Raw genomic sequence first — 18,061 nt, 5'->3', positions numbered from 1 at the left:
AATTGTCACAGGTGTGTAGCATACTACTAATAATTACTATTACTAATAAATATTTTATATAATATTTTAATTTTAATAATAATTATGTTTTTGTAAGCAAATATAATTTACATTTTAAATGTTATTTTGTTCACTTTGATATCAATAATATAATTAATGTTATAATATAGTTATTCATTATATTAATCTAATGACTTTTACATGGGTGTAAAAAAAATAGTAAAAGTATTTTAATAATATAGAATATTTTATTTTATATCATTTTATTTTATTAATCATTTACATATTTTAAGGTAAATAGAATTTCTGTAATATTAATTTTAACTAATTGTTAAGGGGATGCACTTTAATATCAATATTATAGTATTTTTTTGTAATAATATAATATTTATTTAAGTAAAAGAATGTGCATTTGGAGTAACATGCTAATAATATTATATATTATTTTATAATATTAATATTAATCATGAAAATACTTTTAAAAGTAAAGAGAATGTTTATTTTAATTGTGAATATTAATTGTTGCAGGGGCCTAATATAGGCATTAATTGTATAATAATTATGTTAGATAATATTTTAGTTAATATTTTAATATATTTAATTTGATTATTTGGAAAAAGTCAACAGAATGTAAATTTTTCACTTTTTAAATGTGTATTTATTTGACTTTATATCTAACAGACATTAACTAAAAGCCACAATGTTGATTTCATGAGGGTTATGAATATACTATGTTTGGTCAAGAAAACATCACTAGTTCATCACTCAGCATTATAGTGTGTTGACAGGATGCAAATGCAAATGTGAAAGCAGCTTTCCAGATTTCAGTCTTCATGATGTGTGACAGCAGCAGGCAGATTCACATGGAGTCAATTTAACACCGTATATATATATATATATATATATATATATATATATATATATATATATATATATATATATATATATATATATATATATATATATATATACGCAAAAAATTTACGTTTTGCAAAAATTATATAACGAAAATTAAAGTATTGAGGAAAATACATTTGCTTTTTGCAAACAAAAATTAAGAATTGCAAAACATAAATGAAACAGCGCGAAAGCAATGATTTTGCAATAAATATTTTCCATGGTCATATCTATTAATTTATTTGCAATGCTGATTTTATTTTGAGTGTCAGTCTAGTTTGAGCTTGAGATACCATTTTTCCTTTGTGCTTCACTTTTCTGCACATCTCTCTTTGTGGCACTGCTTTGACGTGGGGGCGGAGTCAAGGGACAGGGCGTGTACAACATGACTCCCTGGAAGTGACGTCATCGGCCCGAGACGCAGCTCACTGATCCAGGTCCTGTCATGATGAGCAGAGACTTTGGAGTGGATCGTTTATTTTTATTCGGTAGCATTTAAACATTCATGTTTTTGTTTTATTTAATTTATTAACAAATGTATATGTGTATTAGCAGCATTTTCTCAAATTAAAGAAGTTGTTAACATAAACATCTGCTGTTTAGGCTATTTCTCTCTATGTGCACAGTTTTATAGCATTAAAATGTGTATTGTTTCATTTGGTTAACTGCAAGTGTAAGTTTAGCCAGCGCACAGAAGCGTTCATTTGAGTCAGTTCGGGAGTTCGGAGCGGGATCGCAAATCATTTGAATCGGTTCGGGAGTTCAAAGCGGGTTCGCGAATCATTTGAGTCAGTTCGGGAGTTCAAAGCGGGTTCGCGAATCATTTGAATCAGTTCGGGAGTTCAAAGCGGGTTCGCGAAACATTTGAGTCAGTTCGGGAGTTCAAAACGGGTTCGCGAATCATTTGAATCAGTTCAGGAGTTCGTAACGGGTTCGCGAATCATTTGAGTCAGTTTGGGGATCGCAAATTATTTGAATCAGTTCGGGAGTTCGGAGCGGCTTCGCGGATCATTTGAATCAATTCGAGAGTTCAGAGCGGAATCGAAAATCATTTGAATCAGTTCGGGAGTTCGTAGCGGAATCGCGAATCACTTGAGTCAGTTTGGGAGTTCGTAGCAGGTTCGCGAATCACTTGAGTCAGTTCGGGAGTTCGTAGTGGGTTTGCGAATCATTTGAGTCAGTTTGGGATGCTACTGAATTGAAATAAACAACTCGAAAGTCTCTTCTCATCATGACAGGACCTGGATCAGTGAGCTGCGTCTCGGGCCGATGACGTCACTTCCAGGGAGTCATGTTGTACACGCCCCGTCCCTTGACTCTGCTCCCACGTCAAAACAGTGCCACAAAGAGTGACGTGCACAAAAGTGAAGTGCAAAGGAAAAATGGTATTGCAAGCTCAAACTAGACTGACACGCAAAATAAAAGCAGCGTTGCAAATAAATTAATAGATATGACCATGGAAAATATTTATTGCAAAATCATTGCTTTCGTGCTGTTTCATTTATGTTTTGCAATTCTTAATTTTTGTTTGCAAAAAGCAAATGTATTTTTCGCAATACTTGAATTTTTGTTTGCAAAACTTTATTTTCTTTTGCAAAACGTTAATTGTTTTGCGTATATATATATATATATATATATATATATATATATATATATATATATATATATATATATATATATATATATATATATATACGGTGTTAAATTGACTCCATAGATTCACTGTTCAAACATTGTTTCACTGAGTGCACAGGCTGGTGTTGTGAGGATATTACCCACAATTCCATGTAATAATGAGCCCACTTTCAAAGCAAATTAATATAAATATAATTTATAGTATATAATATAATATAATAATATTACAAAATGGTAAAAGCTAAAAAAAACTAACACAAAAACAAAAAAAAAACATGTTTTTGCATGGAGGATGTTTTGTGCATAAAGAAGAAAATGTGAGAAAAAGTGGCAATTTTCCCACTACTTGCTAATTCACTGCTAAAGCGTTGCTAGGCAGTTGCTATAGTGATCTGCATGGTTAGGAGCTCACCATCAAGTCTGATATGGTGTTTAACGAAAACTAAACTAATAAAAATCATTTTTGTTTACTGAAATAGTATATAAATGTATAAAAAGCTACATCTTCAGTAAGTCTAATTTAAATGTAGACAAACAAATTAAATCAAATTTAAATGTAAAAAAAGAAGCAACTAATAAAAATGGCAAAAGCACATAACATAATATTACAAAAAACTTTTAACTAAAATTAAAATGATATAAATAATAGTATAAATATTATAAAAGTATATAAATAATACTTAAATAACACTGTTGTTCGATAATGTAAAGCCCAAATAAATAAATTTAGAAGGATTAAAAACTAATATGAATTTCAAAAGCACATAACATAATTAGATGAAACACCAATTTGAAAGGTTTCCTAAAACTAAATTAAATAAAAGTAAAACTGACATAAATTAAACAAATACGAATCTAGGCAAATAATAATAAAATAATGAAACTGAATTACATTTCTTAAGCACATAACAAACTTAACATTAATATGGAATCTGAAAATAACACTGTTTTTGACCATATTGTAAACATTTAATTACTGTATATTAAAGGTGTGTAGCTGTGTTATGTTTTCAGACAGATGATATATAATAATATATTATAAATATATGCTATGTTTTCCCAGCACGTAAATTAAACTGAGTGATGTCTGTTATTTAAGCCTTGTTAAAAAGATGAATAACTGTATGGGTTAAATATGTTTAGCAAATGTAATTATTGAACCAAAAAATAGTACACCAAAGTGTTTCGAGTCAATTATCCACTTCAAAACCTAGACAGCAGGTTTCATATGTTTAAGGCAGCATCTGTTTCAAAAAGTAGGCACTGTGTAATTATTTTATAATTGTGCTTTATAATTCATAATTATGAAGGAAAATTATTCCAAATGAGTCACAGCATAATTATGCAGCTTTCTTAAGACTGAAAACTAAAGCAGCACTGCATTTATGGAAAATACAATCCCATCATGCATTGCAACTCAGAGTCATTAAAAAGAAAACCCATCCAGGAATGAACACAGTTAATTATAAATGTTGATTATTAATGTATATATTTTTTTGATTCAATGGTGGAAAATATTACTTAAAAATTGTCTGAAAAAACTTTCTTTATTATTATTATTATTAAATAAAATAGAAAACAGAAACATTAAAAACAAAAAACAAAAAAAAAAAAATGATGAAAGTACATAACATACTTAAACTTAAACTTGAACTAAAATAGAAAATAAAAGCTAATGCTTTAATAGAAAAACAGAACACATAATAGTATGTAACTGTTACTGAAATAACACTTATTGAAATAAAGCTAAAATAAAATATGAATATTAGATGAAAATTTGATTATTTTCTTAAAATAATTTAAAAAACTATATAATTTAAAATAACTAAATAAAACTAAATCAAATAATAATAAAAAAATAGGAGTAATAAAAAAGTAATAAAAATGACAAAAACACAATGTATTACTAAATCCTAAACTAAAATTTAAATGAAATCTGATATAAAAAATAAAAAGCAAAAACTATAAATACTATAAAAATAGAATACTATAATACTAAAATAAATAGAATACTACAAAAGAAATAATACAGGAATTATATTTTAAATACTATAAATTATAGTATAAATAATACAGTATATAAATAAAAGTAAAATAATGTTTCTTTTTTTTCCTGTTTATTGAACTTTTAGAAAAACAATCAGATGCAGATACAAGGGGAATCATGACAAAATATTTTCCCCACCCCAAGAGAAAAAAAGAAAAAACACAAATGTATTAAATTATAAATAAACAAACTAAATAAAACATAATAAATAAATAAATAAATTAAAATAAAAACTTAATGTGGTGTTTTTGATCAAAGCAATTAATTCACTGCTGGAAAACATTGCTCTAAAAATATATGGAAATGATTTTGCCCAGTATTTGTTACCAGCATTTTTAAAAGGATGTCTTATTAAAATATTTAGTTTTTATAGATTGCACTGTTTTTACAGTGTGTATGGGGTTTAACTTCAGGGAAAGTTATGTTGAGATCTGTGCTGTTTTCTTTCATTGAAAAAATGGTGATTAGCAAGTGACCTCAGAAATCATTTTCTATGTTTTCCCACCGTCTCTGAGTGCTTGTGTTTGTGTTTGACGGACAGGTCACAGGACTCTGTATATCGGGGTTCATGTTCCTCTGGGCAGAAGAACCCGTCGCCGTCATCGGCATCATGGACACCGACACAGAAAGAGGAGCAGGGAGAGAGACTCGGGCGTCGAAGACGGACACGAATCGCCTTCATACAGTAGCCATCCATCCTTCCTTCAGTGACTGTCTTACTCAGTGTTTTTCTCCTTCTTAACCCTATAAAAGCCCAGAACAAAACTGATAAAAAAAACTTTCATACACAATCTACTGTACTTCTGTCATCTTATTGATATTTTATACATTTTTAGCAAGTAAAAGGTTTAATAAACTGTTCTATTAACATGTTTTTACAGGGTTAAGTAAAGGTACATTTATATGAGACACAAAATGATTTAAAATGTAAAAAAAGAAATAAAAAAGAATTAATCAAATTTATGCAAAAATAAAAAATAAAATAAAATAAAAAACCCCAGAAATAAAATAAATTGAAAAAGATTTGCCAGTGTGGTAAGCAAATTATATTTTGAATAAATGTAAATAAATGTAATTAATTTATTTAAATATGCATGTCCTTTTTATCGCAAGCAAATTTATCTTGAATTAAAAATATTTTGATGTTTTGCAAAAACAAAAACACTGAGTAAGAACCTTTTTTTTTAGGTATCTTTCTTTTCTGTCCTTCCTTTTTTCAGTTTATTTGCTGTCTTCCTCTTTTCCTTCTGATATCCTTTCATCATTTCTGTTTCCCTTTGATGGTCTGTCCTGTTGTATTATGTTTCTTTGAAGCTCTCTCTCTCTCTCTCCCTCTCTCTCTCTCTGTCTCTCTCTCTCCCTCTCTCTCTCTCTCTCTCTCTCTCTCTCTCCCTCTCTCTCTCTCTGTCTCCCTCTCTCTCTAGCTCTTGGCAGTGTGTTGCTCTTTTAGCAGCTCATCATGATGACTCAGTCCTGCTAGAGAGCAGCTGCTTCTTTTCTATGCTTTATTATTATTATCCACAAAACGTGTGTTGAACACAGAACAGTTTTGGGGTCTCTGAAGCTTTTAGCTGCCTGTTTTATCCATGTGAGCTTTTGAACTGATCTTGGTGGTTTATTGAAGTCACTGAAATGCTGTGTGACAGATACTCCCTCCCAGAGGGTTCAGTTTCTGCTGGGCACTGAGGATGAGGATGAAGAGCACATACCGCATGACCTCTTCACCGAGCTGGATGAGATCTGCCTGCGTGACGGAGAGGATGCTGAGTGGAGAGAGACCGCCAGGTACTGACCCATGTGACTCGGTCATGTGACTTCATCTGTCTGGATTCAGTCATTCAGTATGCACTTATGGGACATATAATAATGTCTAATAAGATAAAATACAGATTTTTTAAAGAAAATAAAAACATAATCTTTCATCCTGATTTTATCAGATGTTTCTAAAAAAAGTTGTGCAATCATCTAGTAAAAAGTGAACAGAATATGAGTGTATATTTATTTATTAATTCATTTAAATATTTCTATATATAACTTTTTTTTCGAGGGGTTATTTGATTTGACAGTTAAAGATCTTCTGTCATAAAAAAGTTGAATTAGGAATTAAAATGAAATAAAAAATAAACATATAGGCAAATATAATAATAATAAAAACTTTACTAAAATATTACTAAAACTTAAGCTAAAATGAAAACAAAAATGACAAATATAGAAATGTGTGTTTGTGTTTGTAAATATGGCACATAAATAATATAAAAACTAATAATCATATAGTAAAAAGTGATTTTCTGTAAACATTGCATAGAATATGATCCTAATACATATCCAAATAATTATTTTCCAAAGTATTTTTATTTATTTATTTTTTTTATGTTATTTGATTTGACAATAAAAAAGATAGGATTTCAAAAAAAGTCAAATTAAAACAAACAAAAACTATGGTATAATAGAAATAAAAATAATAAAACAAATAAATGACAAATGACAAAAATTTGTAACATATTATTAACACAAACTAAAATCTAGATAAAAATTAAAATGAAAAAACCCTATTACAACAACAACAACAACAACAACAACTAAGAAAGTGAAGTGACATTCAGCCAAGTATGGTGACCCATACTCAGAATTTGTGCTCTGCATTTAACCCATCTGAAATGCACACACACAGAGCAGTGAACACACACACACACACACACTGTGAGCACACACCCAGAGCAGTGGGCAGCCATTTATGCTGCGGCGCCCGGGGAGCAGTTGGGGATTCGATGCCTTGCTCAAGGGCACCTAAGTCGTGGTATTGAAGGTGGAGAGAGAACTGTACATGCACTCCCCCCACCCACAATTCCTGCCGGCCTGAGACTAGAACCCACAACCCTTCGATTGGGAGTCCAACCCTCTAACCATTAGGCCACGACTTCCCCAGTACTTTTATACTGGGGAAGTGTAATAAAGGCAAGGAAAGGCAAGTTTATTTATATAGCACATTTCGTACACAATGGTAATTCAAAGTGCTTTACATACAAGAAAGTAAAATAATCATGAAGAAAAAAAAATAACAAGAATAAAACAAGCAATTTTAAAACTTTTAAAATGATTAAAACATTTAAAAACAGTTAGAAAAATGATTAAAAAAAATAAAATAAAAATAAAACAGTGAAAATATAGTGCAATCTGTTTGGACATTGCACAGTGCTCATTCAATAAATGCACAGCTAAACAGATGGGTTTTGAGTCTAGATTTAAATGTTACTAGTGTTTTAGCACATCTGATCTCTTCTGGAAGCTGATTCCAACTGCGGGCGGCACAGTAACTAAAGGCGGACTCCCCTTGTTTTGTGTGGACCCTTGGTATTTCTAACTGACTCGATCCTAGTGATGTGAGTGCTCTGTTAGGTTTATATTCAGTGAACATATCTGCAATATATTTCGGTCCTAGGTCATTTAGTGACTTATATACGAGTAAAAGTACTTTAAAATCAATCCTAAATGTAACTGGAAGCCAGTGTAAGGACCTGAGGACTGGTGTGATATGCTCAGATTTTCTGGTTCTAGTCAGAATCCTGGCAGCAGTGTTCTGGATGAGATGCAGCTGTCTAATGGTCTTTTTGGGAAGGCCAGTGAGGAGCCCATTACAATAGTCCACACTGCTGGTGATAAAGGCATGGACAAGTTTCTCCAAGTCTTGACTGGAAACAAAACATCTAATTCTTGCAATGTTTTTTAAATGATAGTATGCTGATTTAGTTACTGCTTTGACATGACTACTGAAACTAAGGTCTGTCTCCAGAATCACACCAAGATTCCTGACTTGATTTTTAGTTGTTTGACCCCTAGAGTCAAGGTATGCATTCACCTTGAACACTTCATCTTTGTTTCCAAATGCAATGACTCCAGTTTTTTCCTTATTTAACTGAAGATAATTCTGGCACATCCAACTATTAATTTCATCAGTGTATTGGCAGAGGGAGTCAATGGGGCTGTAGTCATTTGGAGATGAGGCTAATAAGGCTAAGTAAATCTGGGTATCATCAGTATAGCTGTGGTAGGCAATTTGGTTCTTTCTCATTATTTGACTTAGTGGAAGCATATACAGGCTAAACAAGAGCGGTGCAAGAATTGAGCCTTGTGGGACTCCGCATGTCATGGACGTCCACTTAGACTTATGCTCTCCTAGACTCACATAATAGCCTCTCCCTTCTAAGTATGATCTGAACCATTTAAGTACCATCCCAGAAAGCCCGACCCAGTTTTCCTGTCTCTCTAGTAGTATGTTATGATCGACAGTTTCAAACGCAGCACTGAGATCTAGCAATACCAGCTCTTTTTCAGGAGGGGCTTAACAACTGCAGTTTTTAGGGAGTTTGGAAATGTCCCAGAAAGAAGTGAGGCATTCACCACTTCTAAGAGATCTGCTTTTAAGCAGTCAAGCACACTTTTGAAAAAAGATGTGGGAAGTGTGTCAAGACAACAGGTTGACGATTTTAGTTGCTGCACTATGTCTTCCAGAATTTTGCTATCAATTTAAAATAAAAACAACACACACGAGGCAATTTACATATTTTGTCATATGACCAATGCATGTGAAAAGAAACCCCAAGAACAGGAAATGACATCACAAAATATGGAAATGTACCTATAGGTCAATGCATGCAAATCTGTAAAAAAGAAAAAGAAAGATATTTCCGCTTGTTTAGAACACAGCATGGTTTATTTCAGATTCATAATAAAGGCACAAATTACATTTGAAAGCACTTGACACATAAGCTTTAATCTATTTTTAAAAGATATCTGCTTTTCTTCATCTCAGCAATCTTTATTTGTTATTAGCGCACAAATAATGAATCAATATTTTGACATCACGCGTTAATGCTCAGTGTTTTTCAGAGACTGACTCCTGGCTGCTCTCATGTGTTTGAGCATGAGTGATGTTTAATGCATTAAATCTGTTGAGCAGCATTATTCCAAGAGAGCTGAGGTTATATAAAGAAGCTTTGTTATATAATATTTGTGTGCGTGTGATCAAACAGAAAGGCTAAATAATGCGATTATAATGATAATGGTTTCTGCATTGTCATATGGCATCACATCTAAATGCAAGCCCACTGAGCATGAGATTTTCTTTCATTTTTTCTTCAGTAAGAAAAGACAACATTTAGACTGTACTACTTTATATATAAAATTCAAATGAGGTAACACAAATTCCCATTTTCTTATTCAGTAGAAGTTATAAGGAATTATATTTATTTATGTTATTACTTATTCATCTGCGTAATGTTCATGACAGTTCATAGTGCTGTCAAGCTCCGAAAAAAGGACAAATATGATATATTTGGCACATGAAATAAAGTCTGAATTGTACATCTAATGCACTATGGTTCTTCTGGATTTGTACAAGGACTTCATACGAAAGTTGTGCAGTTATTTCTGAAATTTATCTTGCAGCTCTTATTTTCGACAGACATTGGTATTCTGGTGGCATTTATGGTTGTTTTCAAATAAAAAAAATTGCTGACAATTCATTCACATTCAGGCCATCCAAGACCTAGATGAATTTGTTTCTTCATCAGATTTAGAGAAATGTATCATTGCATCAGTGTCTCATCAGTGGATGCTCTGCAGTGAATGGGTGCCACCAGAATGAGAGTCCAAACAGCTGATAAAAAACATCACAATAATCCACAAGTAATCCACACCACTCTGAACAAACAGCTCTAAACCAATATGTGGGTGGAGATGGAACTATGAACTCATATTTTGTCCTGAAGGAAAGGTTTGCTTAAAGGTTAAAAATGTCTTAATGATGGATGTGTTTCTTACAAACATACAGCTTTTCACTTCACAAGACATTAACTGATGGACTGGAGTGGTGTGGATTACTTGTGGATTATTATGATGTTTTTATCAGATGTTTGGACTCTCATTCTGACGGCACCCATTCACTGCAGAGCATCCATTGGTGAACAGTGATGGAATGCTACATTTCTCCAAATCTGTTCTGATGAAGAAACAAACTCATCTACATCTTAAATGGCCTGAGGATTACAGCAAATGTTTATATTTTGAGTGAACTACTCCTGTGTCTCTTTGTCCAGGTGGCTGAAGTTTGAAGAGGACGTGGAGGACGGAGGGGAGCGCTGGAGTAAACCGTACGTTGCGACGCTCTCTCTACACAGTCTCTTTGAGCTGCGGAGCTGCATCATCAACGGCACCGTCATGCTGGACATGAGAGCCAGCTCTCTGGAGGAGATCGCAGGTCGGGTTTTATATTAAAGAAGTGCAACATATCATCGTAAAACTGATTTCAATACAAACACACTGGGCTTTTGGGTGAAATCTGTCATTTCTAGGTCACATTTAACCGAAAAATCTATTTTAAAAAAAGGAAATGGTTTGCTTAATGTTTGCATTGAGACATAATTTTAATGAGAATTGCAGATCCCCAAGTAATTCTCATTAATGCAAAAAGTTTAGTACTGTAATGTGAATTAAAAATGTGTAAACCGTTTCAACACCATTGTAGTATTTGCTGAACTGTCTTTACACTAATTTAACTTTTAAAAAATGAAATCATTGTATTATAGCATCTTTTACTGTAAAACAGTAAAAACTGCAGTGGACAAATGAGAATCTCTATTGAGAATGATTCATTCTAGAAAATGTAAAAATAAAACATGCAATATGGATAATGAGAGTTTTTGGAAAATGTGATTGCAAAATCATTAAAAAATGCAAATAACAAAAGAATGGTCATAGAAATAGACTTAATATTCTTTCTGTAAATATAATTTGTTGTTTTTCCTGTTTTGATTGCATGGGCGAACTGTGACCTGAGCGTGTTTTAAATGAGATGTACCCTTTCATTCTTTCCTGTTCTCATAAGACGTTTGCTATTTCTGGTCAAATGAGCTTCCGTTGTCAAATTAGCACGTTCTAATAGGATGTGTCAGTGCTCATATGCCACTGAGGAGCACCTTTAACTGAGTTTTACACTTTAATCTCTGTGGGATTTGTGTAAGAGAGCTCGAGCCATGTGTACAGACCTGCAATGTTTAAAACTCAGGTAATTAGCACATATGTACAAGGTTCTAGTGTTCAGTATTTCATGAGTTAAGCATGAGAGAGCATTGCATTTTCACTTTGATACAGAGGAGAATATATATATATGTGTGTGTGTGTGTGTGTGTGTAACCTGGACAATATCGGGGCATGTTGTCACAAAAGGTCAAAGTGTGTTGAAGAATTCATCATTCTGTTTGTATACAAACTGTATTTTTTCTGTCATTTCAATGCAATAGAACAAGCCTCCAGAGGTGACTGCACTGTGTAAATGTTCTTCAGTCATGAATTATACAGTGTATGCACCTCACTCTCTTATGCGTGTGAGTTTTGCATTACTCAAAGCTGTTCTGCATCTTCCTGATCTCTGAGCAGATGCTCCATCGCTCGTCATCAACATCAATGTCAGTTTCTTGATGCAGAGTTCAAGGAACATCTGTAAAATAGACACAGATGAGGTTCTTGCCAAACATTTAGCACAGATTAACCATTTAAAGATTACACCAGCTCTGTATCAAGCACTGGCCAGACATATGCTGTGTTAAGAATTTATCATTCTATTTATTATTCAGGTTCGAAGTGAATAATTAACACTTTGGTGGCACATATGAAGAAGAATATAGCATTTGGCGGATCTATTCTGCTGCACATCTGTGCCACTATTCACGTTTTAGTATAAAATTACAATTAATGTAAAAAGATCATCTAAATGACATCAGATTATAGCCAACTTGTTAATATGCCATGGTGATGTTACAAGTGTGATATTTATATTGATTATATCCATAAAAGTTTAAGTATTTTAATTTTAAAAATATTTTGTATCAACATTTTTTTTAAAAATAAGGTGTGTGTGTTTTAGGCTTGTGATAATAAAGCATTTTTTCTTCTGCTGCTGATCATTTGTGATGCTTTATGTTGGATTTCTCAGAAATGGTGCTGGACCAGCAGGAAGTGGCTGGGCATCTTGAAGAGGATGTCAGGAAGAAGGTCAAAGAAGCTCTTCTGAAGCAGCACCATCATCAGAACCAGAAGAAACTGGCCAATCGGATTCCCATCGTCCGCTCTTTCGCCGACATCGGCAAGAGACAGTCTGAGACAAACTGCATGGACAAGAACGGTATTCAAATAAAGGAGGTTGCAGGTCTGATTATGCAATATGCAAATAGCATCAATACTATATACTATTATAGGTTAAAAGTGTATTATTATGAGCAAGGATGCATTAAATTGATCAAAAGTGACAATAAAAACATTTATAACATTTATAATGATCAATAAACATTATTGAATGATCATGTGACTGGAGTAATGATGCTGAAAATCCAGCTTTGATCACAGCAATAAATTACACCTTACAGTATATTAAAATAGAAAACATACTTTTAGATTGTAACAATATGTCACAATATAAAAGATTTTTAAGTATTCTTGATCATATAAATGTAGCCTTGATGAGCATAAAACTTAACCATTTAAAAAAAAAAGTATTTAAATGTAATCATATATTTATATTTATAAATATTTGTTTTAAAAATATTTATTTATTGATTGCAAATTGTAAAAAAAAAGACGAGTTGTAAATGGAACAATAATTTAGGCTGTTTACTTATTTAATGCGGTTGTCACTTCTGAGACTTTGAAATTGTCCAGTTCATATCCATCTGACTGATTTTGTATGATGTTGCAGATCTGTCACTTCCAAAAATCAACTCACACATCTCAGAGTTTCAGTGTCTTGTCTGCTCTCTATATGTGTGTGTGTGTGTGTGTGTGACAGGCACTTCATCTCATCTCTTTAAGTGTCCTCTGTGGCGATCAGTTGTTTGTGATGGGAGTGATGGGCAGGTCTCATCCTGTTCTCCATGTTGGCCTCTGTGCTGCTCGTCCAGTGCGTCCCTCACCTCACCTCTCCCTCCTCCATCCTCCACATCCACCCACCCAAACCAGAACCCCACTGCCTCCTTCAGCCTGGACAGAGACGACGGCTTGGATCCGGATCCAGGCAACGTTTACCTTGAGAGACTTTCCCTTCTGCTCTAGCGCTTCCTAAAACATAATGTGTGAAGGTGGTTATCTCAGTGGATAGGATGCACGTAGTAAATTCATGTAGTCTAAAATGTTGAGACAGGCTCTGAGAATGCATGGTTCTCCGAGATTATATTAATAACAACTAGCAAAAGTTGTAAAGCTAAAAACCTCTTCATTAGCCATGGCTGGATTCCTTTAGTTGCTTGTTCCTTTAAAGATGATTGTGAAGTTTTGCCGAAGCAACAAGCCACACATAATTTACAGTACACTGGAATAAATATGATGTAGAATTAGTTTTCTCTCAGAAATTGCTGGAGAATTTCACAATTAAGCAAGTAAGACATGATAAACATGAAATAGTGTTTTCTTGTTGAATGTACTCCAGTATTTACAACTTTTACAAATGTAAAAATCAATCTTAAGAAGTAATATATTTTATTATAATTATATAATGAAAATTATGATTAAATGAACATATTTGTGACACAAAAACAAGGATAAATTTTAGGGAGTTAGTGACATTCTTATGTTAAAATACATACTTTATAAGCATACAATGATATACAAGAAGTTCTAGGAACTATGTGATGATTCAAATGAATCATTTTGCTGAACCAGTTCATTAAAATGAACTCTCTGAATGTATTGAATCTGTAATTATTTATTTATTTTATTTTTTTGGGAGGGAGATATTGATAAGATACTGGATTCAGATAATGTCAGAATGATCATAGTTATTAGATGAGTGCACATAAACGGCACCAAAATAATAATCACTGATGATACGCTTTCCTTTAAGTTTTCATTCATGTCATTGCAGAGACAAATACATATGAACATCCAAATGTTATAATCGCTGGTACCTTTTTTGTGAATTAGACATTTAAAATCATAAGAAAATATAAAACTATGAATTTATGTGTAGTTTATAGAAACAAAATATGCAGTGGTGGACAGTAACGGAGTAGCTTTACTTCGTTACTGTACTTAAGTACATTTTTCAAGTATCTGTAGGCTACTTTACTGGAGTAGTTTTATTTTGAGTAACTTTTACTTTTACTTCACTACGTTCCAAAGCATAAGATCGTACTTTTAACTTCACTACATTTCATAAAACATATCGTTACTCCCTATAATATATCACGTGCTCCGACACGCAGAAGCTGTGTCTGATTCATCATGAACGAACTGAGTCTTTTCAAAATAAACTTTAATCGGATCGCGAATCGCACCAAACGATTTGTTTACGAATGAGAATGATCCGGTTAAAAAATAAAATAAAATAACCTTAAACTAACACAGATTAAATAAAATAACTCATGCATGTCCAAATTCCCCACTGCCATAATATTAGCTAACAGTTTTATTAAAATGCTACCATGACGTCTGTTTTTATATTGTTTATCAACAGTAACGTTATATTGTTTGGATTAACTAGAGGAGTAACGTTAGACAGACATGAATGTTTATTCATAACCGTACTGAAAATAAGTAAATATTGTAGCTGATGCTAAATGTCTAGCTAACAAGCTTGCTGGTGCTAACTTGAGGTAATTTTTATAAATAATGTCCAAATATTTTTATTCAACCACCTATATATATATATTTTTACTTAAGTACATACAAAATTTAGTACTTTTGTACTTTCACTTGAGTAAAATTTAAAAAGGAGTACTTTTACTCTTACTGGAGTAATGTTTTATTATACCTATCTGTACTTTTACTCAAGTTTATTTATTTAATTTTAACTTTTTCTTCATCAAAGAATCATGAAAAAAGTATCACAGATTCGAAAATAATATTTAGCAGCAAAACTGTTGACAATTCTAATAATACAAATTAAATTAAATTATACAACGAAGAATCCTGAAAAAAGTATGGCAGATTCCAAAATAATACTTGATAGCACCACTATTAATAGTTCTAATAATAAGTCATCATATTTTCATGATTTCTAAAGATCATATTACACTGAAGACTGGAGGAATGATGCTGAAAATACAGCTGCACATCACAGAAATAGATTATATTTTAAAGGATATTAAAATAGAAACCATTATTTTATATCATTGATTTTGATAATTTAGAATTATTACTGAAACCTTTTTTTGTTTCAAACAGTTCATTGAACAACAATAAATGAAGTACATGAAGCTGACAATGAAATAAATGTATAATAATTAGCAAAGATGATTAATTTAGCGCTGTAAAGGCGCGTGTGAGGGGCGGAGACGCGCCGCGGAGCGTCAGACACGTGAGGACCAAACACAGCAGAATGGAAACTTCACTCCTCTTATTATTTCTCTTTTACTATAGCGATTTATTTTTAGAAACGTGATCTGAGTCTTTCATAGAGTTGTAGAGTTATTAGAGTTATTAGAGAAATAGAGTTATTTTTTTACATTCTTTGGTCGAAGTTTTCAGATCGGCACTTCGGAGCCTTTTCGCGACTCCTTTGATTCAGATCGGCACTTCGGAGCATGTTCGGGACTCGGTTGATTCAGATCGGCACTTCGGAGCCTTTTCGCGACTCCTTTGATTCAGATCGGCACTTCGGAGCATGTTCGGGACTCGGTTGATTCAGATCGGCACTTCGGAGCATGTTCGCGACTCGGTTGATTCAGATCGGCACTTCGGAGCATGTTCGCGACTCGGTTGATTCAGATCGGGACTTCGGAGCATGTTCGCGACTCGGTTGATTCAGATCGGGACTTCGGAGCATGTTCGCGACTTGGTTGATTCAGATCGGGACTTCAGAGCATGTTCGCGACTCGGTGAATTCAGATCGGCACTTCGGAGCCTGTTCGCGACTCGGTTGATTCAGATCGGGACTTCGGAGCATGTTCGCGACTCGGTTGATTCAGATCGGCACTTCGGAGCCTGTTCGCGACTCGGTTGATTCAGATCGGGACTTCGGAGCCTGTTCGCGACTCGGTTGATTCAGATCGGCACTTCGGAGCCTGTTCGCGACTAGGTGATTCAGATCGGCACTTCGGAGCCTGTTCGCGACTCGGTTGATTCAGATCGGCACTTCGGAGCATGTTCGCGACTCGGTTGATTCAGATTGGCACTTCGGAGCCTGTTCGCGACTAGGTTGATTCAGAACGGGACTTCGGAGCATGTTTGAGAATTTTTTTAATTCAGATCTGGACATCGAAGCAGGAAGTGTTTGTCAAACAGTTAATTGTTGATAAATGAATATTTGGACTTGAGGCTTTTTTTTTTACCTGTCGATTCAATTCAATTCAATTCAAGTTTATTTGTATAGCGCATTTTACAATACGAATCGTTACATAGCAACTTTACAGAAAATAATGTTTCTGCAATACTTAGTAGTAGCTTATGGTGGTGACTGTCAGTTTGTGCAAGTTTGACAGGATTTTTAGAAAAAATTAATACAAGAGGTAGTCAGCAAGACGATGAACATTATTAATATTATTAATTAATAATTGTTATATGATGCAGTCACACATGTAGCAATAATTGTTAGTTATGTTTGTTGATTCAGGGTTAGCATCATCTGAGGTCCTCTGAGGGTCAGCATCATCTCTTCTCAGGTGTTCTGGGTCCAGACTGGAGCTTGTGTAAATCCTAGTCAAAACACGAACAAAATAGAGACATCATTAGCATAGATGCTGATCCAACAAACTAAAATTAGTTTAACCCAAGCGAATGAATAAAAATGCTCATTTGATCAGATGCAACTACACTCACAATTTAAGAGATATTCGAATGCTTGGCGAAAGAGATGCGTTTTTAATCTAGATTTAAACAGAGAGAGTGTGTCTGAACCCCGAACATTATCAGGAAGGCTATTCCAGAGTTTGGGAGCCAAATGTGAAAAAGCTCTACCTCCTTTAGTGGACTTTGCTATCCTAAGAACTACCAAAAGTCCAGCGTTTTGTGACCTTAGGGTGCGTGATGGGTTGTAGTGTGGTAGAAGGCTAGTTAGGTACTTAGGAGCTAAACCATTTAGGGCCTTATAGGAACTTAATAGGTAGCCAGTGCAGAGACTGTAAAATTGGGGTAATATGATCATATTTTCTTGACCTGGTAAGGACTCTAACTGCTGCATTTTGGTCTACCTGTAGCTTTTTTATTGAAGAAGCAGGACAACCACCTAGAAGTGCATTACAATAGTCCAGTCTAGAGGTCATGAATCCAGGAACTAGCTTTTCTGCATCAGAAACGGATAACATGTTTCGTAGCTTGGCAATGTTTCTAAGATGGAAGAATGCAGTTTTTGTAACATTGGAAATATGATTTTCAAAAGACAAATTGCTGTCTAATATGACACCCAGATTTCTGACTGTAGAGGAAGTAGCAATACATCCGTCTAGTTGCAAATTGTAATCTACAAGATTCTGTGTAGTGTTTTTTGGTCCAATAATT

At 33.6% G+C, this 18,061-nt stretch overlaps 1 protein-coding gene across 1 annotated transcript in view; it reads left to right on the top strand.

Moving 5' to 3' along the window:
* The window catches only part of slc4a10b (solute carrier family 4 member 10b), a 67,493-nt gene that overhangs the window by 20,949 nt on the left and 28,483 nt on the right, over window positions 1-18,061 (top strand). The window contains exons 4-7 of the mRNA XM_052566028.1: window positions 5,121-5,264; window positions 6,226-6,364; window positions 10,675-10,835; window positions 12,570-12,758. Coding sequence (XP_052421988.1) covers window positions 5,121-5,264; window positions 6,226-6,364; window positions 10,675-10,835; window positions 12,570-12,758 — 633 coding nt within the window. The remainder of the gene's footprint in view (window positions 1-5,120; window positions 5,265-6,225; window positions 6,365-10,674; window positions 10,836-12,569; window positions 12,759-18,061) is intronic.

Source organism: Carassius gibelio, chromosome B9, assembly GCF_023724105.1.
Source record: "Carassius gibelio isolate Cgi1373 ecotype wild population from Czech Republic chromosome B9, carGib1.2-hapl.c, whole genome shotgun sequence".
NCBI classification, from domain to species: domain Eukaryota; kingdom Metazoa; phylum Chordata; class Actinopteri; order Cypriniformes; family Cyprinidae; genus Carassius; species Carassius gibelio.
This window is presented reverse-complemented; position numbering and strand designations above follow the sequence as displayed.